Source organism: Stigmatopora argus, chromosome 3 (assembly GCF_051989625.1).
Source record: "Stigmatopora argus isolate UIUO_Sarg chromosome 3, RoL_Sarg_1.0, whole genome shotgun sequence".
NCBI lineage: Eukaryota > Metazoa > Chordata > Actinopteri > Syngnathiformes > Syngnathidae > Stigmatopora > Stigmatopora argus.
This window is the reverse complement of record NC_135389.1, coordinates 22,266,806-22,294,586: the sequence shown is the minus strand read 5'-3', so window position 1 is coordinate 22,294,586 and position 27,781 is coordinate 22,266,806. Positions and strand designations below refer to the sequence as shown.

The 27,781-nt window shown below is 41.3% G+C and overlaps 2 protein-coding genes across 2 annotated transcripts in view; both read right to left on the bottom strand.

Annotated features, from left to right (window-relative positions):
* nell2a (neural EGFL like 2a) overlaps window positions 1-22,268 on the bottom strand; it is an 85,214-nt gene extending 62,946 nt beyond the window's left edge. The window contains exons 1-7 of the mRNA XM_077596002.1: window positions 21,816-22,268; window positions 21,540-21,668; window positions 9,066-9,216; window positions 7,661-7,834; window positions 6,057-6,153; window positions 2,213-2,285; window positions 868-950 (exon numbers count right to left, since the gene is read on the bottom strand). Coding sequence (XP_077452128.1) covers window positions 868-950; window positions 2,213-2,285; window positions 6,057-6,153; window positions 7,661-7,834; window positions 9,066-9,216; window positions 21,540-21,668; window positions 21,816-21,867 — 759 coding nt within the window. The 5' untranslated portion in view covers window positions 21,868-22,268. The remainder of the gene's footprint in view (window positions 1-867; window positions 951-2,212; window positions 2,286-6,056; window positions 6,154-7,660; window positions 7,835-9,065; window positions 9,217-21,539; window positions 21,669-21,815) is intronic.
* A 3,013-nt stretch (window positions 22,269-25,281) lies between these two features.
* On the bottom strand, window positions 25,282-27,781 carry szl (sizzled). Its single transcript, XM_077597021.1, has 4 exons — window positions 27,259-27,781; window positions 26,538-26,704; window positions 26,319-26,411; window positions 25,282-25,597 (listed from the first exon to the last, which is right to left on the bottom strand). Exons 1-4 carry the CDS (start codon window positions 27,558-27,560, stop codon window positions 25,287-25,289), a joined length of 873 nt encoding a protein of 290 aa, XP_077453147.1. The 5' UTR covers window positions 27,561-27,781; the 3' UTR covers window positions 25,282-25,286.

Sequence of the window (27,781 nt, the reverse complement as noted above, 5' to 3'; positions counted from 1 at the left end):
CCCAAAATGTTGAAAGGGCCAGATTGGATGAAAAAAAAGACGAACAAACAAAAAATGTCTGGAACCGCAAAAAAAAAAAAAAAAAAAAAGCAAAGCATCATATAAGCCTTATTATGAAAGCCACTCATCCTGTATATTAGCCTACTATCAAAATGACTGATTCCTGAATTTTCTCGCATATAAGCCGCCTCCACGTATAAGCTGTACCAAATGAGTTTTTTTCACGTTTTATGCAAGATAGGCTTTTTTTCTTGAATTTCATTCATAGACATCAAAATAAATTTACTTTTGCGTTTTATCTGTTTATCTTTTCTTGAAATAAATGACCGTATCGGCCGCATTGTCTTTCGCTATAGCGTTTGGTCTTTGTCACCTTGCAGTTTCGTGCATGTCAAGTCTAATTTGTGCGCATATAAGCCGCACCCTCGATTCAATCATCATCTTATTTAGCAACAAATACGGCGTATATGCAAGAAAATACAGTCAATGTCTATTTTCCCTGCAGTGCATTCATTTAAAAAAAAAAAAAATCAAAAGAGCCACAAGCGGCTCTACGGAGGAGGTGGGGTCCACGTGCGAGACTGGCTGCCGACCAATCACAGGTCAGACATATGAACTTGCAACCTGGCTAAGATTTGACCTGGTAGATGTAAATTTAATTCTCTAAATTCCCTGCGGGCATTTCCAGAGTTTTACGGGGAATGAATAAAGGACGCCGTGACCTTCAGCTCTGACCTCCGATGGAGTGGGCATGCTGGTGCGCCAGGGGTATTCGCAAGACATTTGTAAAGACGCCCTCGAGGCACGTAAGAAAAAAAAATATTAGGACAAAGAGAGAAGAAGAATAGCAGCTGTTCATTTATTTACCTTACTGGATGTTTTAGCAAGGACGTCCTGCAGCTCCATAATCTTCTGTACAAGTCCGTGGAAATCATTGCAGGTGGGACATGCTAAACGGTGAGATAAAATGATGTCAGCGTTGATATTCGTGCATTTGTTAGGATGGTGCGATTAAAGGTAGGTGATAAAAATGAGATCCAACACAGGACATTGGATCAACAATAGAATCATGAAAAAATGATGATCCTTGACAAATGCGTTTTGTCACGGTTGCGTGCTGGTGACCGAGCGAGTTTAAAGAGACAACAATTTGAACTGTTTTACGCGTGAAATTGTTGAAACGGAAGGGTGACATGCCCTGGATTAGTTGTGTTATCTCTATCTGCGTTGTTTTTTTATTTGAGTGGAAATGGCGTTTGGAAGTGAATTGGTTCTGCAATCGGTAAGTAGGTCTTGAAATTGTCACAAAGTGGCGTAATATGCAAATTCAATTTTCGCCTTCAATCTGCTTGTCTTGTGCTTCATTTGTGAGCCTTAACCACCGGATAGCAAAATTCATTCATTCATTTTCTGAACCGCTTTATTGTCGTCACGGGGGTGCTGGAGGCGGGTTAGGGTTAAGGTTTTCACGCACAACTTAATTGCATCACCACATACCCATAGAATTATGGTGACTACTACTTACCTATTATGTTGACTACTTTTTTAGTGATTTATTTTCTTATTGTTATTTATTGATGTATTTTCTTATCATTATTTATTGATTATTTATTTTCTCATTGTTATTTGTTGATTATTTATTTTCTCATCGTTATTTGTTGATTATTTATTTTCTCATGGTTATTTATTGTTTATTTTCTCATCGTTATTTATTTATTTATTTTCTCATGTTTATTTATTGCTTATTTATTTTCTCATTGTTATTTATCGCTTATTTATTTTCTCATTGTCATTTATTGATTATTTATTTTCTCCTCATTATCTATTGATTATTTATTTTCTCATTATTATTTATTGATTATTTATTTTCTCATTGTTATTTATTGATTATTTATTTTCTCATTCTTATTTATTGATTATTTATTTTCTCATCATTATCGATTGATTATTTATTTTCTCATTATTATTTATTGATTATTTATTTTCTCATTGTTATTTATTGATTATTTATTTTCTTATTGTTATTTATTGATTATATATCTATCTGTTGGTTGTTGTTGTTATTTGTGCACTTTGCGGTGATGCTTTAAATCCCGTTTTACCTGCATAATGACAATAAAAGCATTCAATTCAATTTAAAAAATATACCACGTCAACTATATGTAAATTCATTTTCAAATTGAAGGGAAAGCAAGTTCTACGAAGCACTCACTTCTGTTCAGGTCTGGACACTGGGCGATATATCCTTGAGGCATGACCAAAATGTCAACATCCTGCATCACCCCCTGAAAACATACACGCACGCACACGAAGAAAAAAAGTCAAAAAGTAAAAGCAGTAGGAAGAAATGTGTTTTCTTCACTCTGATAATAAAATCTCCCCGGAATAATCATCCCCACGGCGGGAGGTCGGACGGCAGTGACGGTGGTTGCAAATTCCATTTGGGTGGTTGCAAATTCTATTTCGCCACTCGCACTCGCACTCGCACTCGGAATGGATGGCGAGCTGTAGCAAGCGGCCTGTGGCCAAACTCTGCAAATAGAAGTTCTCACAGACGGAAGTCATAAAACTACGTCTCCATGGTAACCACGCGTGCCTCCACCACTTCTAATTTGCCTTCATCCAACAATTCAGTGGCTCGTGTGTCTTCGTTTCTAACGTAAGCGTTAACGACGCCACCAATCAAGCAGGTCACATGACTGCACAAGATTATTTGAGTATTTTCCAGAGTTGAAGTGTCCTGGCCTCATGTTTTATTTTTGTTTTTACCTGACAGAAATGCACTTTCATTTGCTGTGGGCCAAAAATATGTCTACATTTTCTCATCTGGTGCGCTTCTCTTCTTGTAAACGACAAGCAAGGATCATTTCTTGTGGCTGAATTTATTGCCAGTCACTTTTTTACTGTCAGCACATCATCTAATTCCTGATTCTTATTCACATCAACATCTGATTCATGATGTTTTCCGCTTAGATTAACGTGAGTACACATTACATCAATACAGCACAATAAAACTCAGTTTTGCTCCCTTTTGCCTTTTTTTCCAACATACACGACATTGCGGTAGTGGTAGCATCAAACATGCACGACATTGCGGCAATGCTAGCGTCAAACATGCACGAGATTGCGGTAGTGCTAGCATGAAACATACGCGGAAGTGCGGTAGTGCTAGCATGAAACATACGCGACATTGCGCTAGTGCTAGCATGAAACATATGCGACAGTGTGGTAGTGCTAGCATCGAACATACCCGACAGTGCAGTAGTGCTAGCATCAAACATACGCAAAGTTGCGGTAGTGCTAGCATGAAACATACACAACATTGCGGTAGTGCTAGCATGAAACATACGCAACATTGCCCTAGTGCTAGTGTGAAACATACACGACAGTGCGGTAGTGCTAGCATGAAACATACGCGACAGTGCGGTAGTGCTAGCATCAAACATACGTGACATATTGGTAGTGCTAGCATCAAACATACGCTAGCATGTGTGCTAGCGTATGTCAACTACTGTAATGTTGTGCTAGCATGAAACATATGCTACCATGCATGCTAACTTAAGTCACACTAGCCCTATTATGATGTTGCAGTAGCATCAGACATACGCGACATTGTGATAGTGCTACAATCAAACATACACTCGCCTGCGTGCTAGCGTATGTTATGCTAACACTACCATAATGTTGTGCTAGCATGAAACATACGTTCGCCTGAGTGCTAGCGTATGTCATGCTGGCACTACTGTAATGTTGCGCTAGCATAAATCATGGGCTATAATGCATGCTAGCGTATGTCATGCTAGGACTACCGTAATGTTGTGCTAGCATGAAAGATATGCTCGCCTGAGTGGTAGCGTATGTCAGGCTAGCACTACCGTAATGTTGTGCTCGCATGAAACATTTGCTAGCCTGTGTGCTAGCGTATCTCATGCTAGCACTACCGTGATGTTGCACTAGCATGAAACATAGGCTAACCTGCGTGCTAGCGTATCTCATGCTAGCACTACCATAATGTTGCTCTCGCATGAAACATATGCTTGCCTGCGTGCTAGCGTATGTCATGGTAGCACTACCGTAATGTTACGCTAGCATGAAACATAGGCTAACCGGCATGCTAGCGTAGGTCATGCTAGCACCACTGTAATGTTGCCCTTTTGAGCCAAACTGCCTTGTGTATAGGGAAAATACTAATATTTCACCCGCAAATGAGACAGCGCCCTTTAAGCGGAAAATACAGTAATTACTGTGAGAGGAACTTTTACCTGAGCCATTTCGTCTTTAATTAAAAGTCATCTGAGTTCAAGCAATGAATGGACCGCTGACTATTTATTTCCACACGACTTCTAGACATAAAAAGTGAAGATTACATCGCAAATAACTTTCTGGAGATTCTCTCAACAAAAAGAAAACTCAGCGAGGCCTTGTCAAACGTACGCTCTATCACTGTCAGGGAGATTAAAATAGTCAAAAATATTATGGCGTTATTCCAGTCAGATGCGTCGTGGCGTTACACTCTGGTGCCATTGTCGGTCTGACTTCGCCTGGAGTCGGATTCATTTTTCTCTCATCAATCACGGAATAACCAAAGCGTCTACGATCTTTTTCTTTTGTGTAAAAGTCCACGGGAGAGCGGTGAAACAAAGTACAATGTTGACAAGACTCACAGCTCCACAAAGCCTTGACATTGGCAGCGGTGCCTGCAGCGCTGATTGGTAAATCGTTAGTCTCCCGGAGAGCTCCGCGAATTGAGCGCCGCTCGACCGAGAAACCGCCGCTTAAGGTCATGTAAACCAGACGGAGGTCCGCGCCCGGGAAATGCGAGCCAACGCTGGGCCGCGTCTTGGCCGTGCGCTTGATTGATCAACAATACCGCGGAATAAGGCTAATGAGTGCGGTCCGGAGGCTATTTAACAATTTTTTTCTTCCCCCCCGAATCGACGGGTTTGCCGATGTAATTGCGGCGGGCTTTGTTGCATTCGAAAGGAAAAGGGAAATAAACAAAGACGATGAAAGACGGGACGAAGGTGGAATTAAAAATGGCGGGGCCGTGAGAAACTGTGTACGGTCGATTGGTCGCCGGTCTTTTGGTCGCCCCGACCGTGACAACGGGCAACCAAAAGACCGGCGACCAAAAGACCGACGACCAAAAAAACGGCGACAAAACAAGGTAAAACAACACGGTCTACGCATCAATAAAAGCCAACAATGGGCATGAGCAGTTTCACTGAGCCGACGTGTATAAGTGTATAAGAGTTTGTATGTACATGCGTTGTCCCTTTAACAAGCGACGTCAGTTCAGTCAGGGTCTTAACAATTTCTCCAACAAAAAACAATAAAAGTCCGGGAAATTTGGAGCTTTTCTTTAGCCTAATAATTACTAGGGCATTAAGTATGACTAAATAGTCATTCGCAGTTTGTATTTAGGGAATTTGAGCAACGATTTAAATGGTAATTATCAATCATCTTCCGGGCAACCAAAAGACCGGCGACCAATCGACCGGCGACCAATCGACCGGCGACCAATCGACCGGCGACCAATCGACCGGCGACCAACCGACGGTGACCAATCGACCAAAAGATCGGCGACCAAAAGATCGGCAACCAAAAGACCAGCGACCAATCGACCGGCGACCAATCGACCGGCGACCAACCGACGGTGACCAATCGACCAAAAGATCGGCGACCAAAAGACCAGCGACCAATCGACCGGCGACCAATCGACCAACCGACGGCGACCAATCGACCAAAAGACCGGCTACCAATCGACCGGCGACCAATCGACCAACCGACGGCGACCAATCGACCAAAAGATCGGCGACCAAAAGACCAGCGACCAATCGACCGGCGACCAACCGACCAAAAGATCGGCGACCAAAAGACCAGCGACCAATCGACCGGCGACCAATCGACCGTGTACCGTGAGAAACCTTGGCCATTAAATCCGTCGTGAATAAAAAGTAAACATGGCGGAGACGATTCGTGAAAGAATGTGGAGGCCACTTGGCGACATGAGTTTGATGGCGGAGCGAAATGTTAAGTTGAAAATCCGCGCTCACCTTGAAGAATCCGTGAGCGGAATTCCGCTGTCCGAGCCAGAAGGAGGCGTCGTCTGGGATATCCGTGTTGGGGGCCTCCACCACCCGCTCGTAGATCCTATAAAAGACAAAGTGGAATTGAAGCGCTGGGACCGAGTTATTTCCCACAGGCCGACGCTGGCTATCTTTGCAATAGATCGCTCCCCTGGTTTATAGACTCCAGATTAAAGGTAAAACACTTCCCAGCTTTAAGTGAATAGTGTTGAGTTATTCAGGACGGGAACACTTTAAGACCGAGTGACGGGACGTGTGATCGCGTGTGGTCACGTCACCACCGACTCCCAACTAAGTGCTCGTGGTAGGCATGGTCACGCCACAACGGCGCCATTGGGGCCCGTTAACACGATAGGAACAAATATTTGCCGATCTTCTCACATCTATCAATTCTCTCTCTTTATCCAAACATACTTTTATTTACAAAATGTTGCTGCTGCAGTCAGGTTGCAAATTTACCATTCGAGTTTGACTTTGATTTATGTAATGAAGGGACAAAACCTATTAATGAACATGTATGTCAATGTGTAAGATTGTGCATCCCGGTGGTTGAGTGGTTAGTTCTGGGGTCCTGGGTTCAATCCCAAGTGGGTCCTCACTGTGTAGAGCAGGGGTGTCAGACTCGGGTTGGTTTGTGGGCCGCTTTAACGTCAACTTGATTTCACGTGGACCGGACCATTTTAGATATAATATTTAGATTTCTTTTTTTTATAAATGGATTAAAAGAACTGGATTAAAGGCCCTGAATATTCAGTATTTTTATAGATCTAAAACAATGTTTATTTGAGCTTTTTTTTTAAATATTTTTAGATTTTACAAAATGATTTTTGAACTAAAAACAGAAAAAAATGGATTAAAAAATGACAATTATTGATTTAAAAGGGGGACAATCAGGAAATGTAATATACATCTATACTCTTCATTTGAATTTGATCCTAAAACAGAAAGTCGGCACTCATCATTTACTTTCCTGGGCCACACAAAATGATGCGGCGGGCCAGATTTGGCCCCGGGCCGCCACTTTGACACAAGTGGTCTAGAGCAAGGGTGTCAGACTCGGGTTGGTTCGCGGGCCTCGTTAACGTCAACTCAATTTCATGTGGGCCGGACCATTTTAGATATAATATTTAGATTTTTTTTAATAAATGGATTAAATGAACTGGATTAAAGGCCCTGAATATTCAGTTTTTTATAGATCTATAACTGTTTATTTTAGCTTTTTTTATATATATATTTTTAGATTTTGCAAAATGATTTTTGAACTAGAAACACAGAAAAAAATGATGAGAAATGACAATTATTGATTTAAAAGGGGGAAAATCAGGAAATTTAATATATATATCTATACTCTTCATTTGAATTTGATCCTAAAACAGAAAGTCGGCACTCATCATTGACTTTCCCGGGCCACACAAAATGATGCGGCGGGCCAGATTTGGCCCCTGGGCCGCCACTTTGACACGTGGTCTATATGAACCGCGATATTTGAGGGATGACTGTACACGCCCACATGTCCGAACTTTGAGGTTACGTTGTGGGTTGAGTCTTCTGCAAAATGTCATAATGTTTACCTATTGCAGTCCACGTGTAGGATGACATGAGAGGCGCTGACGGCAACAGAGACTTTGTGCCACTGGTCGTCGGCCAGGCTGTAGGGAAAAACCTCGGTGTGGGCCTGTCGTCCTTTGGTGCGGTAGTGGAGGCGGACCTCGCTGCGTTGCCCACTGCTCTCCAGCTCCAGGTACCTATCGAGAGGAAACCGTGGTACAAAAGAACACAAAAAAACTGTCTGAAATTTAGGATTCGCTCTCAGCACGGATCCGATCGGCAAGCTGTTCCGTTTTAATCAACGGTCGTCAAGCGGAGTATAAAAACATGGCACTTAAGGGTAATAACAACCAAACAATGGCGCTGATCATTTATGTGAGCATCAATAAACATTGTTTTTTTGGAAAAATGGAGATGATTTCTCACAGTCGTTGACTTTATGCGTTCGGGAAATGAGATGCAAGTTTTTCCGGGAAGGCTACCGTATTTTCTCGCATTGAAGGCGCCTCCGCCGTACCCTTAAAATGGCCTTAAAAAAAAACGCTTCCGTGACCGGACGTTTGGTCGCCCGGACGTTTGGCCGCCCCGGACGTTTGGTCGCCCCAGACGTTTGGCAACATGACAGAGAGTTTAATGTTGAAACCAGCTCTCAAAATTATATTCATGAGAGAGAGAGAGTTTAATATCTAAATATCTACTGTTGAAACCAGCTCTCAAAATTATATACGTCCGGGAGACCAAACGTCCGGGAGACCAAACGTCCGGGAGACCAAACGTCCGGGAGACCAAACGTCTGGTCACGGTAATGGCAGGCACAAGTGAGTTTTTGCACGATGCGGTTTATTTTTTTCTTGAATTTCATTCATAGACATCAAAATAAATGTTGTTAAGCATTTTATCTGTTTATCTTTTCTCTATTTTAAAATAAATGACCGTATCGGCCACGTTGTCTTGCGTTATGGCGTTTGGTCTTTGTCACCTTGCAATTTTGTGCATGTCAAGTCTAATTTATTCGCATATAAGCCGTACCCTCGATTCCTTCGTCATTTTTTTTAGCAACAAATACGGCGCATATGCGAGAAAATTCAGCAATCGCTGGCAAAGAAGCTCATTAGCAACTGACTTTAATATACAAACTAGGGCATTACGGCGAATCGGGGTTCTGATTACCCGACTAACATCGGCCCGCTGACTGCGGTTAAGGTCTCATCCGTTTTCTGTACACGATAGCGAGCTCCGCTCATTGACGGACTGTGAATAATACATTAGCATAGCGGATGATTTGTTGTGTTTACCCGCCCGCCGTGTAAAACATGGCCAAAAGAGCGGCAAATGAAGACATTCCATCAATAACGAAGTGACGGCGCTGACACAAGCTAAGCTAGGACCGTAAACCGCGTGACTTTTGAGAGAACGGCGGGTGCCAACCTGTTCTCCGATTGATGGATGGAGAGGATCACCCCCGAGTTGAGGCGCTCTTGCTTGAGGGTCACCAGCACGCTGAACTCATTCTTTCCTCTCAGCTTGCGGACGATTTGCTGCGAGACCCCGGCGGGAGCTTTCACTTCTCTGGAAGAACCTGCGTAGGTTGCAAAATAGGAACAGAGATGCACTTGAAACTTGGAGAGAAAAAAATGCTAATTTTTGAGAGCTTAGACTTTTGTAAAGATTCAATTCATTTTTAGTATGCTCTCTTTATGCTATACAGCAGGGGTGTCAGACTCGGGTTGGTTCGCGGGCCGCTTTAACGTCAACTTGATTTCATGTGGGCCGGACCATTTTAGATATATTTAGATTTCTTTTTTTTTTATAAATGGATTAAAAGAACTGGATTAAAAGGCCTGAATATTCAGTTTTTTATAGATCTAAAACAATGTTTATTTTAGCTTTTTTTATATATTTTTTAGATTTTACAAAATAATTTTTGAACTAAAAACACAGAAAAAAATGGATTAAAAATGACAATTATTGATTTAAAGGGGGGAAATCAGGAAATTTAATATACATCTATACTCTTCATTTGAATTTAATCCTAAAACAGAAAGTCGGCACTCATCATTTACTTTCCCGGGCCACAAAAAATGAGGCGGTGGGCCAGATTTGGCCCCCGGGCCGCCACTTTGACACGTGCTATATATACAATAACACCTTGAGATACGAGCTTAATGTGTACCGAGACCGAGCTCGTATGTCAATCCATAATTGATCAAGATCAAAAGCCTTTGTTGTCATCATACACAGCTGCGTATAACGAAATTGGTGCTGCTACTACACAAAGTGTGTTTTCCCAGTAAAAAAAAAAAAAAAAAAAGTAATATAAAAAATATAAAAGTCACATCTATAAATTCTAAATTATTGCACAATCTAAGATATTGCACACCCCGAAGTTATTGCACAAAGCAAAGAGCCGCTGCACCCGTACGCGCCGCCATCTTGGATCATTTGAAGGGAAAATCATCAAACCTAGAAAAACATAATGGTAAATATTTGACTGTGACACAGTGGATAGCGAATGTGAATTTTGTTTTTCACGGAAAAATGCCAACATATATTTATTTGAATTTTACTGGCGATAAAAATTGCAAATGCTTATGATGGTGACTTAAATAATTCTGAATTCATAAGTGAGGAATCAATGTGAATACAGTAATCCCTCGAATATCGCGGAGAATGTAGACCAGACATGGGCGTGATTAACAAAAAAACGCAATACATGTTTTCGCGCCTATACAGAAATACAAGTACAAAAGTGTATATTTATTAAATACTACAGCTATAATCATATCAAGACTAATGTCATTAATATCTAAATACAGTCGAACCTCTACTTACGAAATAAATTGGTTCCCGAACTTTTTCGTAACTTGAAAATTTCGTAAGCAGAGGTGTACTTTATATGTAAATTCATATAAATCCAAAAAAACAGGTTAATGTCGAATTTTAGTCCAAGTCCTTTATCTTCTTGTGGCCACATCTGGTGTACATTATCCGTGATATTCGAGGGATTACTGTATTGCACGATTTTTTTTTGTCGAAAAAAGGTGGCTATAGCCCCAGTCAAGAACGTGTTGGTGTCGTCAAATTGGCCGAGAAGAATAGATGAAATGTGTCTTGGATCTGAGCAGACAGGTCATCTTTTACAGCCTAGCGAGATGGTGGACTGTTATTCCCAACGGGGCGCCCCGTTCCGCTTTCCCAAATCTATTCCGACTTCCATGCGACTTTAATGGAGACATCAATAAATGATGAATTTGGCGGAAGCCATCGGTTCAACGTGTTCGCTCCCTGCCACGAGATGCATGCGAGATCCCTCGGCTCGCTGGGGCGCTAGGGGAAGTTCGCGTGGCGGCTCCTCATGCGGAAGGTGAAAGCAGCCAATTAGCGCAATTGGAATAATAAAAGAGGAAAAAGACACATTGGAGAACGACACAGCAGTTATGAGATTATCCGCATTTGTTAGTAAGCGTTGCTGCACGCTGAATGACTTGGTCAGATTTGGGAGAACGGTCAAGCAGTTTGTGGTGTCTAATGACTTTTGGAATCCAGGATCCAATTATTTCGGTTTCTTTTTTATTAGGAAAAAATAAAATCTATGTAGAATAAGTTGAGCCTGGAACTAGGAAGGGTGGACTGTTTGGATTAGCAATTGTTTTGGACAAATGCGGTTCAACAATGTTTTTATTACGTTTGGTAGAAGTGTCAGAGTCAATTGGTTTTGGATTGAGAACCCACTTGGGTGAGAATCCAGACAAAATAAGTCCAGGATCGAGAGAAATGTGAACTCGAACTCAGGTACAAACTACCATATTTTCTCCCATATTAACCGCCTCCGCATATAAGGCGTCCCCATTAAATGTTTGAATTTTACATTTTTTTGCATATAAATTCGCCCCCTGTGTCACCATTTTGACCTCCATTTTCATGGTTTTAATAGGGAGTACAAATGTGTTACTTGGAAGGGAAAATGTTAAGAAAAATCATCATACGTGGTATTTCTGAGATACTGTATGAACCTAAAGGATCGTCTGCTGGAATTCCAAAAGCGTGTTGCCTGCACGTGGACGAATTCAAAAATGAAGTCAGGTGAGCAGTACAACCAGGAAGTGTGTCCTGAGTGGTTTAGTTTGTCATCACTACACAAGTGAGTTCTTTCCCATTTTATGCAAGATACGCTTTTTTTTCCATTTCATTCATAGACGTCAAAATTAATATTGTTTAGCGTTTTATCTGTTTATTTATTCTCCAATTTGAAATCAATGACCGTATCGACCACATTGTCTAGCGTTATGGCGTCATGCCGTCATGGTGTAATGGCGTTATGGCGTCATGGTGTTATGGCGTCATGGCATCATGGCATTTCATCTTTGATACCGTGCATGTCGAGTCCAATTTGTGCGCATATAAGCCGTACCCTTGATTCAATATTTTTTTATTTGTTACAAACACGGCTTATATGCGAGAAAATACGGTAAATCACATCAATCCCACACCGTTTGACCACTGTAAAGGAAGCAATCCGACGTCAAGTATACCAAAAACACTTGATTTAGCTCGTATAACTAGAGCACCATGGGATATCTGTTTCAAATATGCATTTCCTAGCAGGGAACCAAAAATGGACCAATGAGAGCAGAGCCAAAACCAAAACACAACAGTTCAACACACCTGCTTTTCTAGCCCCAGTTAAATATATTCCAATTTTCAGCGCAGTGTCATTGATGAAGATGGGCCAGATGGCCCGGTTATTGCGACAGGAATTTTAATCTGCCGCGTCAACAGATCCCGCTTAAAAGCTAAATGCGAATGACCGCTATAGCCACTAAGCTGGGAAATTGATGGAAAATACTTCCTGTCGATTTCCCCGGGCCCAATCGATGTTTCAACACAATTTAGAAGCCTTTGCGAGCCACGCAGGGCGACGGCGTCGAGCGGGACAATACGCGGCCTTCGGCCTGTTGCCGCGTTGCCATATGGTTAACAAACCTAGCGTTCTATGACACTCGAGAAACGAGCACGGCGGGAGCAGGTGTCGGGGCGTGTCTACGCCGTGCCAAGGTTGATGGTTGATGAGGAGAGGGGGGTGGGCGTGGAGAACTGGGCGGCGCCCCGGCTTGGCAGCCGCGAGCTTTTGATCTATGAGGGGTTGACTTGCATCAGCGGGTTGAGAAAGGAAAGGGGGGTCGGCTCAAACGGGACTTAACGGGGTCAACGAGCGCTGGCAATTTTTTTATTGAGTTTGAGTGATGAGAATGAAACCGAGGAATCTAGTGCGGGAACAATTACATTAGATTAGATAACGTTATTCATCCCGTTTCGGGAAATTTCACTGTAGCAGTAGAATATAGGGTGAGAATACAGACACAGGAAAATACATTTTAGACATAAATAGGTAATAAACATGTTGCTGAAATCTATATGGATATATATATATATATATATATATATATATATATATATATATATATATGTGTGTGTGTGTGTGTGTGTGTATATATAAATATATAAGAAGTCGATAAAAGAGCAAACCGTTGAAGCTTGACTGCCGTATTCGGGCAAAATGCCAGCCGCCACGGAGAATCATAAGCTAACGAAGGATTGTCAAAGACCATCTTTGGTAATTAGTGGTGAAATGCAGTGGTTGGATGGCGAAGCTCATGTGAACCAATGGACTAATCTGTGTTGTCCAGTGATTGACTGGCGATCAGTCCGGGGTAAATCAGGCCTTTCATCCTTAATGGCAGGGGTGTCAGACTCGGCCGGGTTGGTTCGCGGGCCGCGTCAACGTCAACTTGATTTCACGTCGACCAGACCATTTTAGATATAATATTTAGATTTTTTTTAAATAAATGGATTAAAATAGCTGGATTAAAAGATCTGAATATTCAGTTTTTTATAGCTCTAAAACAATGTTTATTTGAGCTTTTTTAATATATTTTTTTAGATTTTACAAAATGATTTTTGAACTAAAAACACAGAAAAAAATGGATAAAAAAATGACAATGATTGATTTAAAAGGGGGAAAATCAGTATAAATAGTATTAATTCAAATGAAGAGTATTAATATACATCTATACTCTTCATTTGAATTTGATCCTAAAACAGAAAGTCAGCACTCATGATTTACTTTCCCGGGCCGCACAAAATGATGCGGCGGGCCAGATTTGGCCCTTACAATTTAAAAATATATTTATTTATTTTGATCTACCTGGCATTAGACTCTATGAACATGTAAGTGAGTGTCAAGAAAATCCACTCTCGATTCATGCTGACTTCTGACATGCCAAATTCAAAAGAACCTAGCTAAGAAAACCGACAGGGGGAGGGATCAAAATGTTATTGTCATGTAATCTACCAATAGTATACCTTGGCAATCTACCAATAGTCCTTTGGCGATGTACCGGTAGATCATACTGTACGTTGACGGACTGTCATCTGTCCTACATGAAAATATTTGGCGTTTTGCCTTTTTATTGGCTGCTCCAATCACAAATATGAAAACCCCTCCCCTCTCCATCTCTGCGTACAGGCTAATGTAAGTACAGCTAACTCCCACCACGCCCGATTGGCGGCTCTCTCCCGATCACCAATTGAAATGTCTATCGGCAGAATTTGACCATCTGCTTTTTACAACCCCCGTGGGGAGTGATCTTTACCGCCGCCCTGGAAGTACAATTTCCCGCGCGATGACAGTGAATGTTGCCGTACATATTAGTTTAGCGGCTTCTATGGTAGCTAACCCGTAGTTTCGGTCTGGCTCTAAAAGCTTTGGGCTCCGGTCTAATCACATAACTTCAGGGTGCTTTAAAGGGAATACTCGGGATGCAATTTTCATCCGCTACACTTCTAATCTCACACTATCCGATGCGGTCTTACTTCTGGCTGGCTACCGGCGCCTCCCATCGTCGACACGTGCTCACCATGGCACGAGCTCGCCCGTTTTGCATTTAGAACAGGTGCTCGGCGGCACAGCTTGACAGTCCAGATACGCTGGGCTTTGGAACAATCCTTTTCTCACACATTGCTTCTTTCTGCCTCTACCGACATTTACGGCACCGGGCTTTTGTGCTAAAAAGAGAATCCCGTGTAGCTTTGGGTTTTTTTTCCAAGAGGAATAAGCTTACCAACAGTAAGGACAAACTACCATATTTACTAGCATAAGCTGCACCCCTAAATGGCCTTAAAATCATTGAATTTTACAATTTCTCGCATATAAGCCGCCCCCTGATTCACAATTTTCACCTCCATATTCATGGTTTTAATAACGAGTACAAATGTGTTACTTTGAAGGGAAAATCTGAAGAAAAATGGCCTTAAAATTGTTGAATTTTACTATTTCTCGCATATAAGCCGCCCCCTGATTCACAACTTTCCCCTGCATATTCATGGTTTCAATAAGGAGTACAAATGTGTTACTTTGAAGGGAAAATCTGAAGAAAAATGGCCTTAAAATTGTTGAATTTTACTATTTCTCGCATATAAGCCGCCCCCTGATTCACAACTTTCCCCTGCATATTCATGGTTTCAATAAGGAGTACAAATGTGTTACTTTGAAGGGAAAATCTGAAGAAAAATGGCCTTAAAATTGTTGAATTTTACAATTTCTCGCATATAAGCCGCCCCCTGATTCACAATTTTCCCCTGCATATTAATGGTTTTAATAAGGAGTATAAATGTGTTACTTTCTTTGAAGGGAAAATCTGAAGAAAACTCACCTTAAAATCGTTGAATTTTACAATTTCTCGCGTATAAGCCGCCCCCTGATTCACAATTTTCACCTCCATATTCATGGTTTTAATAAGGAGTACAAATGCATTACTTTGAAGTGAAAATCTGAAGAAAAATCATCGTGATTGGGGAGTCACATCGCTGCTGTTAGCTGTCATGCTAACCAGCTATACAAAGGCTACTGATTGGCAAACATAATAGTCTACCATAACATGAAGAGGATATTTGAGCACCATCTTTTCAACGTACAATACGCCAGGTGGCTGTAAACGCTTCAAAAACAACAACAACCACGCACATTATTCTTCACCACACTTATTTTCAACTTTCTGGTTCCCACTCCGATTTTCCAGCCCACCCATTTACCGCCAACTCGAATCACCACCCACTTAAAGAGGCCAAGCGAACGCCACGACCCAACCGGCAGCGGAAAATCCATCCACGCAATGAACTCGGAGAGCGCGGTCTTCATTGCGTTATGCCAGCCGTTCTAAAAATAACGGCAGATATTTCCGACGACCTGTTTTGTGTGTCAACCTGAGCGAAAAGACGAGGCTTTGCGTAGGATGCTTCGGCGAGAGAACATCTCTCAAGAGCGATTACCGTAATGACCAACTACCTCCAAACCCTTCATTTACGTCAACTCGCATCCAGGTGCAGGCACCGCTTTGGACTAGCCCAGAGCTCTTACCGCTAGGACGGCCCAGTGATATATATATAATGCATAAGCACACATACAAGACTAGCGGCTATTCCAAGCCAATCCGCATTTACCGTGCCGACCTGCCCGCTGTGCCTCCACTCTCCTGGAACAAACACTAAACGGAGCCAAGGGCACCTCCAGGAGTGCTTCGGGCAGCAATTGTTCCTCAACCCTCGCCGTTTCGCCTTCCTCGATGACCGCCTAGCTTGACATTCACCCACGCAATAACACACAAAGCGGGGAAGACGGCGGTCGCCCAGCTGCGCCACCGCCCCGAGAGGGTGGAAATAATGCCGCGGCGGAATGCATGATTAGGCTGGGCTCGGAAGGCGGCCGGCTAAACAGACTTTTGACCCCAGGGTGGTGGGCCTATAATGTCACCGAGCAGTTTGGAAAGGTTGTCAGACTTGTGTGTAGCAGCCACGAAACAAACAAGAAGACGGCGGCATTTTTTGGCATAAACAGTCCATCCGACAGGAAAAGACTGCAGGGGGTGATCAGAAGATCATCAACTTCCCCTACCTACCCTGTCCAGCATCTACAAATCGGTGCCTTAGAAGGGCAGAGAGCATCATAAAGACAATACGCATTCCACCACTTTAAGCTACTGCCCTCTGGAAGGCGCTACAGAGCCATAACAGTCAAGACAAACAAACTCAAGGACAGTTTCTTCCCAAGAGATGTCACCATATTCAACTCGAGTTCTGCACCTAGGACCTAATCAATACTTATTACTACTACTTATTTATTATGTTGACCACTTATGTATATCTTACTATTTATTGGATATTGATTCATCATTACTATATATTGATTATGTATGTGTTTGTTTTTGCTGTTGTTGCATCCATGTTGTGTTTTCAACAAATTGGCGCTGAACATCTCCAAAACCATGGAACTCATCCTGGACATCTCACGGAACAAGACCGCTCCCCTCTGCTGATCTCACTTGGATTACTTATACATTTGTTTCTTATTTATTGATTACTTATTTGTCTGTTTTGTTTGTGCACTGTGGTGAAAGCTTTAAATCTCATTATACTTGTATAATGACAATGAAAGCATTCAATTAAATCTATATATCTAGATATATATGAAGGATATCCTGATATACTTATCCAATTGCGATGAGTTGATCATTGTTATTTGATTTTTAGGATCATCTAAGTTATTGCATCGCAATAGAAGATAAACAATCTTTAACCAGAAGAAAATAAATCACCCAAGTCCAGGCTGGCAACCTCCACTTTGTCCAAACTTCTTTAAAAAAATACCCTTTAGCTCACATAGCTCAACACAGCAGCATCAGCTGAAGCGGCACTTTCGATTTTTGAGTAAAAATCTTTAAAGAAAAGACACAAAAAAAATCAAAAAATTGAAGGAAATTATTTTCACGTATGTTCTAACCTTGACTATTTTTTTCAGTAAGAATGACCAAAACACCAAAAGTCGACATTCCCATCAATGCATTATTTTCCAAGCACAGAGAATGGAGTGATTGCTACACACACACACACAGGATTTTTTTTCACAACGAATTTCTCTCTTCCCATCCATCTCTCTTCAGAGTGAATGCTGTCAGGGACACACACACACACACACACACACACACACATACACTGAGATGCAGCCACATAGAAGCCTTGACAACGGCAAAAAAAGGATGCTCTTGTCATGTGTGCACCTTGCATAGGTTTGGTCCACACGTTGGTAGGAAGACAGGAATTAATAACGTGTACTATGGGGGGGAAGGGATGCGCTGTTGGGTGTGGCTTGTGTGCTTTTTCCTAATAATGAGACGTATATGCCTCCATATTAAAAGATATGGAGGGAGTTTGGGCTCATGATTGGATTATTTGGTCGTCATGTAACCAACCGGAGGGCTTCTTTATGAAGCCCGGACAGCTACTTGAAGAGCATCAATCGGGGGGGCGGGGGCACTCCACATCTGCGGCACCCCTGCCCACCCCCACCCAGTGCATTCCACTTACTGGCGCTAAAACAAAGCAAAAAGGTAAGCCCTTGTACGTACGCACTCGAGCTACTACACGAGAACCTGCCTTCCACGTGATCTTTAACCATACTCATGGTCTTTTGGTCGCCGGTCTTTTGGTCGCCCGGACCCAAACAATGGGCGACCAAAAGACCGGCGACAAAACAAGGTAAAACAAGACGGTCTACGCATCAATAAAAGCCAACAATGGCCATGAGCAGTTTCACTGAGCCCACGTGTGAGTGTAGAAGAGTTTGTATGTACATGCGTTGTCCCTTTAAGAAGCGACGTCCGTCAGGGTCTTAGCAAGTTCTCCAACAAAAAACAATAAAAGTCTAGGAAATTTGGAGCTTTTATTTAGCCTAATAATTACTAGGGCATGAAGTATGACTAAATAGTCATTCGCAGTTTGTATTTAGGGAATTTGAGCAACAATTTAAATGGTAATTATCAATTACCTTCCGGGCGACCAAAAGACCAAGTACCCTTTGACACAATCAGAAGGGCTGCAACCGCTGGACCAATCTATCACCCGAGTCCTGCCGACATGATTTGGCTGAAACGCAAATGAAAAACACAACAACAATACTCCTTCCACCTACCCAAAAAAATATTTATGCCTAATAAACACCCAGTACTCTGTAGATGAGTACATCGACACCCCTATAAAATCTAGCGAGGCTCCAACGTCCTCTCTTTCTTCGCCTCCAGTCAGAACAGAGAGCTGTCTTCCTTCCCTTCAGGCAGTCAGCAGACAAGCGTCTCACGGCGCAGCCATGGAAATATTTTGCCCGCAATCTAATGAGCGCCGGAACGTCACCGCGGGCTTGTCTGCCGGTGCCGGACGGCCGCCCGCCTTGGACATCCATCCATGTTGAATCAGCACAGCTGCCAGACGGACGGCAATCTCACTTCCTTCTCCTTCACGTCCCGTTCGCTCTCCATAACTATTTCCATCACAAACGCAGGCCTAGCTCTGGTGCCGCACTGGTGAACTAAACTCAGCCATCCTAAACAAAACACTGCCTTTCTATGGGCGTTTGTTTCCTGAAGATGCACATAGACCACATGTGTCAAAGTGGCGGCCCGGGGGCCAAATCTGGCCCGCCGCATCGTTTTGTGTGGCCCGGGAAAGTCAATCATGAGTGCCGACTTTCTGTTTTAGGATCAAATTCAAATGAAGAGTATAAATCAAGGGTGTCAGACTCGGGTTGGTTCACATCTATACTTTTCATTTTAATTTGATCCTATAACACTCGTGATTTACTTTCCCGGGCCACACAAAATGATGCGTCGGACCATATTTGGCCCCCGGGCCGCCACTTGGACACGTGGTATAGATGTATATAAAATTTCCTGATTTTCCCCACTTTAAATCAATAATTGTCATTTTTTAATCCATTTTTTCTGTGTTTTTAGTTCAAAAATCATTTTGTAAAATCTAAAAATATATTTTAAAAAAGCTCAAATAAACATTGTTTTAGATCTATAAAAAACGGAATATTCAGGGCGTTTAATCCAGTTCTTTTAATCCATTTATTAAAAAAAAATCTAAATATTATATCTAAAATGGTCCGGCCCACGTGAAATCAAGTTGACGTTAAAGCGGCCCGCGAACCAACCCGAGTCTGACATCCTTGACATAGACATTGAGAGTAAATGAGAATTTTAACAAACAAAAAAAAAGTGTTCTTTTCGCATCCAAAGCTACTCTTCCCCTGCATTGACGATTGTTTTCAGTCTCCAAAAACCACATCAAACAGCCCCCCTTCATCGAGATCCCTCGCTTGCTGCAGATTAGAAGATATCCGGCAGTCAAAAAAGGGAGACAAAAAAAAAAATGACTTTCCCGAAACGGCATTCTGGCTGTAAGGCGTCTACGAAATCTTTCTAGTCAACCCGGTCATGGATCTGAATGCCTAAAAATAAAAAATACATAGTCTTCCTTTCTGTTGCTGTTTTTCTTTTTCACCGATAGCTTTTTTTTATTCCTGGATGCTCTCTTGAAGAGTTTTATAAGCTCAAACTTGGAGCTGATAAACATTTTGGGGATTTCATCAACCTGGATTTTTTTAATAATGGATATTTTTGATTCAATCAATGCACATTGTGACGGTGTGGGAGTAAATAATAATACAAAAGCATTGATAACAACAAAGGCTAGCCAATCCAGATTTGCATTTCAATCACAAGAAAATCATACAGGACTCATATTGAACAGCCAAAAGTGAAATGTATCCAAATAAGTTCAAAACTGGAGCAAAAAACAACAAAAAATGATGGGGATTGAGAATATGGAATATTATAGTTCCTAGAATCTATCAATTTGAGCATCAAATAGTATTATTTATTGCATGGCTACATCAAATGTACTGACTTTTATATATTTTTCAGTCTTAAGTCGTGTATTTGACCTGAAAAGCGAGAGGTTCCACATTTATTTTGCCTTTGTACAGTTGTTGTTGTTGTTTTTTTCATTTCAAATGAGTTCTGGATTTCAACATATGTGCATAAATTTACATCACATACCACAAAAGCGTCCATACCGGCAAACAAGTCAACTAATATTGTTTGTGTGGGAATCTGGGATAAGGTGAAACAATTGAAAGTACTTTGAAAATATAATTTCAAAGAAAAGTTGACTATGGAGAAACAAAGACAACTATTTTTTTTAAATCTAATTCCTCACAGGATTATAAGACTGCATTTATTATCTTGTCTGTCTTGGTGTTTGGTTGAAACTTTAAAATGAAGCTAAAAATGGAATACTTCTTCAAGTAACAACTGTTATTTTTGTTAGCCCCGTTTTCTTCGTATGTTAGCCACAAGCTAGCAAATTAGCATATGCGGCAAAGATACGCACCTGTAATGAATGGACTACATTTGTGTTTTTTTTTTTTGTTTTTTGTACTTTTTAATATCAAAGTGCTTTAAGTAACCACACTCGACCAATTCTTTTTCAATTCCTTCGTTTTTTGGACAAGGGCGCCTCACTAAAATGCTAATGCTAAAATGCTACACTGCTGCTCGTGACACAAGCTAGCATTCAATTGATTTTACTCAACGAGTCAAAGCAAAACAACTAATCGCAAATAATGACAAATATCTTGTAAAACTCCCGTAAATGTATCTACTACTATATCGATGTAAACACAGCTTATAATAATAAATTCCACTTAAAGTAACATTTCCTCCATTAATGTCACGTGACTCTTTAATCATTTGAACCTGGGTTGAGATCCAATTTCTTTCTTAGTGTTTGGGGAGTCACTTTTGTCTGATTTTTCAAATGTATTACATTATTGAACTTGGTAATGTCTTAGAATTGAGTTAACCAGCACCGATGTCGACTTCAAGTGTTTTTATGAACAATTTAACGTACACAAAGCCCCTTGCAAGACAGCGAACCATCCAGAACGAGTTCGTAACATTGAGATAAACCAAATAAAAGTCAAAATTAATGTCATAGGCATCACCATACCTTGAAAGTGGAACGCTCTTGACTCTCTATGGAAGCCTTGGACCTGATTAACTCCATCAAATCCATCTCCGGGCTTGATTTCCTCCAAAACACTGACGCGAAGATCAGGGTCGACCCCAAAACCTTGCACTAATTAGCAGAAATACAAACGTACGTAGTTAATGCGACTGTCGAACACTTATTATTTTGATTTTATTCCATTTAAAGAGGTCTAACTTGACAAATCCATTGAAAAAACATCTAAATGAATGATATTTGCAACATGGATGTCCTTACCTGAGAACGCGTCGAACATGCAGGCAACCAGAAATAGCTGTAATAAGCCCATGGTGAAATGTACGTTTTAAAAGAACATTTACTCCATACTTCGCTCCACTTGTGGTAAATAGAGTACGATGGTCGCCGTTTTGTTAGAAATCCAGGTTGTTGAGCGGGGGCATTATCCAAACTTTACATCGCCGGTGTGGAGGGGAAGTCAGGAAAAAAATGGCAGAGGTGCACGTCCAATGTGGTAATTAGCACTCCATGGAGGGCGTGGATCTCATTATAGTTGTATGGTGAGATTTTTTTGGGGAAAAAAAGCATTCAATGTGCTCGGAAAAGCGCAGGTGGATGCGCAGAAGATGCACAAAGGGAAATGTGACGCTGCCTTCCAGCGGCTCAACAGACGGTCCTGCCGCGGCGTGGAGAGAAGGGAACCGCTACCGCCCAGGGAGGAGGGGAAGGCGGGGAGCGGAGGAGGGGAAGGCGGGGTAGGAGGGCTGGAGAACTCCCTCTACTGTATATAATTACGCGAAGAAGCCAAGGAGGGTGGAGAAATTGCGCCCTCCAGTGGTGGGATAGTGTAAAATACCCACGCTCTGATTCGAATACTACGTACGTATATGTACAGAAAATAATATATTACTTATTAACCCTTTGTTGGTTGCTCAATTAACATTTAGGCTGCCAATGACGGCACGAAACGTCCAATACAAGCTTTTTAATACATAAAAATACATGTTTATTTTCATGTTGAGTAATTTGAAATAAAATAATGGAATTGAATTGAATTTTGTTGGCATTTTACCAGTAGGAAGTAACAAAAAAACTTGAATATTTTTTTCATTTCATTTTTATTTCATCTTGTGAACCGCTTTATCCTCAATAGGGTCGCGTGGGGGTGCTGGAGCTTATCCCAGCTGTCTTCACTGTGTACGCGCTATTTGATCGAGCTTTACATCTTAAATATAGCTCAAAACAGTATGATCTCAATTCAATGTTCTCCATTGAAATTGACTTAGTTGGTCTCAAATTAGATTAGATTAGATAACTTTATTTATCTAATTCACGGGAAATTTCATTGTCACAGTAGCGAGAGGGTGAGAATACAGACACAGCAAAAGCCATTTTAGACATAAATAAATAGGTAAGAAGTAACTTAAAAAATAAATAAATATCATCTTTGTGTACGCGCTGTTTGATCATGCTTTACATCATAAACATGGCATTCGGTGTTCTCCGTTGAAATAATATCCATTTTGCATTGTTTGTAGCATATACTTTCTGTAAGCTAGCAAAAGTTTGACAGTGGTGAAAGAGCATTTGAGCCATTGATCACTAAGTTGAGGTCATTGCGCATTCCAAGCTCGTTTTTACAAATGACCATCAAAGTGCCTGCTGGAATTTGACGTTTTTTTCAGGCATCCCATCGTTACTTTAATCCTTTGACAAGTGGTCGTCATCGGCTGTCAGTTGAGCTCCGTCAATCTGACACCTGGCGATAAAACAGACGAATCTGGGCCGCCCGTCAAACGTCGTTTTATGGACTCTGTCACTATATGACCATTGTGGCGTTTGTCTACTTTTCTCAAAGGGAAGAATATTGCTCTTCTCTGACGCTCATAAATTCTCCGCCAGATGGAGAGACCAGAAAATGTTTCTCTATCGTGTTCAGAGGCCAATCGAAATGGACATCGGACTTCCGCCAAAAACCCGAATGTCCTGGAAAGACTTTTGTCGGAGAAGTCCGTCCAGTGATTCTGGGGTGGCTTCCAGATCTCCTTTTTTTCATCAGAACCACCCAATTATCGTGTTTTCGGATGTCCGGGCCACTCCACATGGTTTTCCACTCACGCCAACGTTGCTCGGCGTTTTAAAAATAGATCGCCAGGGTGCTAGAGCAGGCCGTGTCTTAGCAGATCTGCATTTATGGGACGGCCCTTTGCGCTCTATGCGTTATTAACACGATAAATACATTAATTTTAGGAGACGAACTATTAAAGCGAGTCCATAGCCAAGAATGAAAAACCTTTTGAAAACTGTGAGCAACTTCTGTTAGCATAATGCTATAATTAGCATCAATTTCATATTTTTAATCATTAAAGCCATGACTTTAAGGAGGAAATGCTAGACACAAAATTGATGGATCATGGATGGATATGCATATTAATGATTCAATCATTAGCAACAGCGATTTAAGATTGTCTGAATCGTAAATATTAACATGTCAAACATTTTTTTTCCCCATAAATCCTGGCAATCTCGTTGATTATTCCTACCTAGAGGAAATCACAATGTGTCATCGGTGATTTATTTTTAGAAGATGCCCACAGGCAACTAATGTGGTCCCTAGGGTACTTCTAGCCACAAAAAGTATGATATGTTATTATCTTAACATCATTTATAACTGACAATTTAGACTGTAAAGTGTGAATGTGTGTTTGCATCAATATATCATCCTATAAACTCAATTATGAAGTCATTTTTTTGGCCATGTTGTTTTGTGAAACTGCAAAATGATTCTAATTTTGAGATGTCGTTTTGATAAAAACACATTAAAACTGATTTGATTGTCTTGAATGAATTAAAGCTGATTGAATTCAATGTGTTCATCATTTTTGTATTAAATTGTTAAAGGTTCTTGAATCGACTCATCCCATAATATCATTTAATTATCCCAGGAATTGATAATGTATTATCGTAGTAGTATAATATGAAATATTTAAGGTTTATTTAGTCCAAGAAATAAATGAGTACACTTGAACGGTAAATTTGATGGTTGTCAAACAGTGCCCTCTGTTGTGAAAGATGCGCCATCGCAGAGGCTGTCCTACCCATGATTGATTGCTTCAAGTGACGTTAGTTATGGGATTAGTATAGGATTAGGATTAATTAGAAAGCATTTAATTACGACAACTATGCCAAGAGTCACTTTGTCTTCTATGGGAATATTTTTATTATAGAAATAAAAAGAAAATTAAAATATATAAATAAATATTCAAAAATTAATTAAAGCTCTCCAATCCAATACAAATTTTCTAAAAAAAAAATTAATTTGATGAGGTTTATGATGAACGTGATTATTTTTCTAAATACCACAACATACTTTTTATTACTTATTTATAATTTATCCATTTGTTTGTTATTTGTGCACTACTTGTTGACTAATGATCTTATGTTGACTACTTATTGATTATGTATTGCTATTTGTCTGTTTGTTTGTTATTTATGCACTTCATGGTGAAGTTTTCAATCTAATTATACTTGTATAGTATTCAATTTAATTTGAGACATTCAACATCTTTCATCTGGAAAAAGCCGTATAGAAAAAATGCGACCCACGTTGGTAAACACGAGTCCACCGTGCTGTCAGGAAAAAAAATGTACAAAGACAAGACCGTATCGAATAATCCTTTATTGTATATTCTTAAATAGTCAATAGAATTTCGAGTCAATATACATATGTACAGGTCGGTTCAGGTTTGCTCAACAGCGGTGATGCTTCCACTTGCGCGTGGCCAAGGCGATGTTGGCGTCTTTCTTGCGCCAGGGGAAGAGGCGGGTCACGGCCACGGTGCCGTCGGGCCGCAGACGGCCCGTCAGCACGTACGGCTGCAAACGCCCCGGCCGCACCATGGCATCGGCGCAGCGCAGGTTGATGAGCAGCCACTGCTGCAACAGGTGGCGGGTGTCGTAGGGCAGCAGCGGGCCCTGACGGATGAATTCCACACGACCCTCCACTTCGAACTCGGGTTCGCCCGTTAGAATGCGCCTGCGACGGATCCTTCCTGTCACGGCTGTGGTGGGAAAAAAAAAGAAGTGACTTGACTGAGAAAAAAACAAAACAAAAAGGCTGACGTTTGCAAATGGGCACTTATTACAGTAATCCCCCGATTATCGCGACTTCACTTATCACAATTTTTTTTCTGCTATTAATTTTCTTTTTTAAAAAGTTCAGTGCTGAGTCCTAGTAGCAAAAGTCACCTCTGATTATGAGTTTCAGCATGGATTTTTACATTTTTGAATTAATTTTGTATTTATTTATATATTTATGTTCAAATAGGGGTGACCCTACTTTGCGTTTTATTCTGATATATTTTTTTTTAACTTCAGTGCTGAGTCCTAGTAGCAAAAATGGCTTCTGATGACGAGTTTCAGCATGGATTTTCACATTTTTTTTAACTTAATTTTGTATTTATTTATTATTATTTTTAAAATAGGGGTGACCCTTCTTTGCGTTTTTTTTTCCCGATATTATTTTTTTTTTAAACTTCAGTGCTGAGTACTAGTAGCAAAAGTAGCTTCTGATGACAAGTTTCAGCATGGATTTTCACATTTTTTGATCTTAATTTTGTATTTATTTATTTTAAAATAGGGGTGATCCTACTTTGTGTTTTTTTTCTGCGATTATTATTTTTTTTAACTTCAGTGCTGAGTCCTAGTAGCAAAAGTGGCTTCTGATGACAAGTTTCAGCATGAATTTTCACATTTTTCTCAACTTAATTTTCCGAGTCTTACCAAAGTCATGTTGGCAAAAAGCATCAAGGACCGTTTTCATGGCGGGAGCTTCTTCCACTGCAGGACAGTTTTGACATGCTGCTTTGGGTAAGTCTGCAAAAAAAAGGGGACAAAATGTATGACTGATCAGAGGAAAACAACAACAAGAATTTCAACATAAACTACAGGTCATTTATGTCTAAGAAAAAACACCAGTGGCGAGGTGGAGCAAACGTTTACCTTTGGCAAATTGTCCGAAGTGGGCGTGCGGAGAGAGGCACATGTCTTCCTCAGCGGGTAAGCGGTCGCAGTCCAGGGCTTGGGGCCAAGGGTGCCCCTGGCAAGCCAGAACCGGGGCGCAGCTGTCCCTCACGGCCACGCACAGGCTACGGCACGGCTGGATGAACCTGAAAGCGGCGTCACAAAATCTCAATTAGCCTTCGAAACACTAAGTCACTTTTTGTACCTGACTATTTATTTATTTATGTCACCACTTATTGATCTCTCTTATTTATTATGTTGACTATTTATTTCTTATGAGTGCACTTCATGATGGAAATGGAAATTAGCCTTCTAACCACTTTAGTAACTTTTTGTACCGGACTATTTATGTTGACTACTTATTTATGTTGACTACATATGTTGACTTATATATTAATTATGAGTGCTCTTCATGGTGGAAATGGAAATTAGCCTTCTAACCACCTGAGTCACTTTTTGTACCTGACTACTTATTTATCTCACCACTTATTCATCTCTTCTACTTATGTTGACTACTTACAATGTCGACTACTTATTGATTATTTACGCATGCAATTCATAGTGAAGCTTTAAATCTCATTCTACTTGTATAATGACAATAAAAGGTAGGTACTATTCAATTCAATGGACATTTCTGAAATAAATCAATCAAAATGGAAGTCAATATCCGAGGAGAAGGAAACGGAGGGAGTTTACGTACGTGTCCAGGCAGACGGGAGCGATGAGAGAGCAGAGGAAGGCTTGGGCCTGGGGGTGGCAGCCCGTCTGCAACAGGGGTCTCCAGTCCTCCGAGCGGGGAACCACTTCGGCCTCCAGGTTGCTGTGGCCCAGGAAATTGGGCAGCCGCATCTCCGAGTAGCCCACGTCTTGGCACACCTTCATCTGGTTGGGGATGGTCACGCATCGGGTGGACTGGCCCAGGTCAAAAGCCAAGGCGGAGAGACTCGAAGCAAGGAAGAAGAAGAAGAAGTAGGAGGAGAAGGAGGAGAAAAGCGCATCCATGTTGGGAGCACTGGCCAGGAGTGAAGCGGAGGATCCCGCCGTGGCCTTTATATAGCGTCGCGAGAGCCAGCCCCGACAGTCTCCCAGTCTCTTATCAAGTAGCTATCAAAGACGCCGAGACCACGTGTTTAGAGACGAAGGCTTCTTTTTTTTTGTCGTGGCTGCAGACGGAGAGGGGGGCGTGTGGACAGGGAGTAGGGGGCCCTGTTTGAAGGGCTGGA

What these genes read in the sequence shown, in the direction of transcription:
- szl (XM_077597021.1), bottom strand. Translation starts at nt 27,560, where the DNA reads ATGGATGCGCTTTTCTCCTCCTTCTCCTCCTACTTCTTCTTCTTCTTC. An exon ending in GCTCCCGTCTGCCTGGACAC is followed by an intron (nt 26,705 to 27,258) that starts GTACGTAAACTC and finishes CGCCGCTTTCAG; the next exon opens with GTTCATCCAGCCGTGCCGTA. An exon ending in TTTTTGCCAACATGACTTTG is followed by an intron (nt 25,598 to 26,318) that starts GTAAGACTCGGA and finishes TTCCCACCACAG; the next exon opens with CCGTGACAGGAAGGATCCGT.